Below are 2,159 nucleotides of genomic sequence, written 5' to 3' on the forward strand. Positions count from 1 at the left end.
TGTGTGTGTGCCTATGTATATTTGGGGACTATTCCCTTCATGTGAAGTTATTACACGAGGGAAACGGCCAACAAATCGACAACTACCAGCACCACGCACATACACTGAGTTAAGGTGCTATTCCGCGTACGTTTATCACTGTATGGAAAACACAGAGGACAAGGCACACAAGATAGTTATACTACGCAACCGGTACCATTAGACTACCATTAGAAAAAACCTTTAGAGAACGACACTTTGTTGACGTACACTGGACAAATATACGCCACCATTTGTGATCACTGATATCTCTAATCTCTCCCCAGCCTACCAGTTACCAGCACGAAGATCTCGTCGTCGTGCTTGCTTATTGTAGAGAAGTGGTTGTTCCTGAAGAATATAGCTGGGGGGAAAGCAGTACAAGTCAAATGCCATATCAGTGTAGCACACCACCACGCACAACTGTACTCGCTAAACGCCGCTAGGAATTGGCACCCAACGATACAATCGCAGTGTACATGCAACTACATACTCATATATGTGTTTTGTTGTGATTCAAAGTTCATCATTCGCGTAAAGATGCACTATCGTGAACACGTATACTAGCAACGAATCGGTATGTATTCGTGTGTATGCATAAACAATGACGGTCGCTGGTATCGTAATCCAGTATGGGCAAGTAGTAGCACTAGCTCAGGAGTAAGTCGCTTATATGCCATTCAGACGCAATATACACTACATTCTACGCTGAAGTGTATTTGACCTGAGTTCCCTGCGCTCTTATACAACCACAACGCTTGGCTCACTCGTCACAACGCAGCGAAGGCGTGTGGAGGTGTGCACAAGGCAAAGCATATGTAAATGGAGAAAGCACATGATGGCTCTACTAGGCACTAGGGGCGAGAGATGGTCACAACACCTCAGCCTCTACAGCACAGTGTGGGAAGTACACAGAATGTTTCACGAGTGAGCCATTCACAAGAGATTGGTGTGCAGGCTAAGTGGGTGGCGCATTGTTGATGCTCTCACACGTACCCAAATCACCATTCCTCAGTCGACTTCTGAGCTGTTGTATGCCGTAAAGGGTCAGTTGGCTGGCCGTTGCCTCCAGAAAATTGGCTATCGTCATCCCTGCCACGTAGCACAACACAGTAACGGTTAAAAACAGCATGACATCGAGAAATAACACAACACCCCCACGAATGGCTGCAGAAGACCTGGCTACTGGCATTCAATACTGTACGACAAACAATTCACGTGTCCAAAGACTTGGTACCTGTACCAGAGTACATCTACTGAATATCAAACAATATCTGGCTCAATCGGATACTACAGCCCTCATGAAACACGCGCACTGATCACACAAAGAAATACCTGTTTGTACTGTTGTGTTATCCTTCAGATTCTCGAAGCTCGTCGTTGTGCCTGATTCAGTCACTTCGTGGTATGCCACGACCTGTGTGTAACCAGTGAATGCAATCATACGGATTCTCTGAGTTTGGCACACACTGTTCCTAAGTAGTATGTATCGGTTGAACGTCCAAACTTAAGATGTGTACATGGGACAGGATCGCATGTGCGAAGAAAAGAATTAGAGCAAACAATATGCATCGGATATATCAAGTGTGTGGTTTCGTATTGTAGTGCAATTATCACATGCAATTATCACAATGATTTTTTCAGCTAATTGCTGCATGATATCTACAGGTATATCAGAGTAAGCGTATCAAAGCCTTAATATCCATGCACCAATTATACTTCCGTCCATGAACTTTTACACAAACACATACTCACCCAATTTTGGTGTATTCAACCACTCATCAAAAAGCCACAATTCAGTCATTATATTTGGAACAACAACTTGTCCACAGCATCGTGATTGACTTTATATAAGCTACACTGCGCGCACCCATAGAGGTTTATGCGGAAGTTACACTCTCACACATGCCTGTATTCGAGTTTAAGCGCACTTACACGCGTTGGAAATGAATATATAAATATGGCTGTAACTGTAAACAGACATGTCCTGCGCTTCATATGCATATAGCAAGTGTAGATATTAGCAAGATACTGGTGCACAGTGCCGATCCAAAGATTGATTTGCTAAGGCAACGTCAATCATCGCAAGCATCCACGCCTCAATAGAAACTTGGACATACACATATCCGGAGTTGGATTTG

General features: G+C 43.9%; 1 protein-coding gene across 1 annotated transcript; it reads right to left on the reverse strand.

The window, feature by feature from the left end:
* Positions 1-976: 976 nt before the first annotated feature.
* On the reverse strand, positions 977-1,462 carry SARC_07098 (hypothetical protein; the record flags this gene model as incomplete). Its single annotated transcript, XM_014298978.1, has 2 exons — positions 977-1,110; positions 1,354-1,462. The coding sequence occupies 2 exons, from the start codon at positions 1,460-1,462 to the stop codon at positions 977-979; spliced, it is 243 nt and encodes an 80-aa protein (XP_014154453.1).
* Between the last annotated feature and the right edge of the window lie 697 nt (positions 1,463-2,159).

Source organism: Sphaeroforma arctica, assembly GCF_001186125.1.
Source record: "Sphaeroforma arctica JP610 unplaced genomic scaffold supercont1.541, whole genome shotgun sequence".
NCBI lineage: Eukaryota > Ichthyosporea > Ichthyophonida > Sphaeroforma > Sphaeroforma arctica.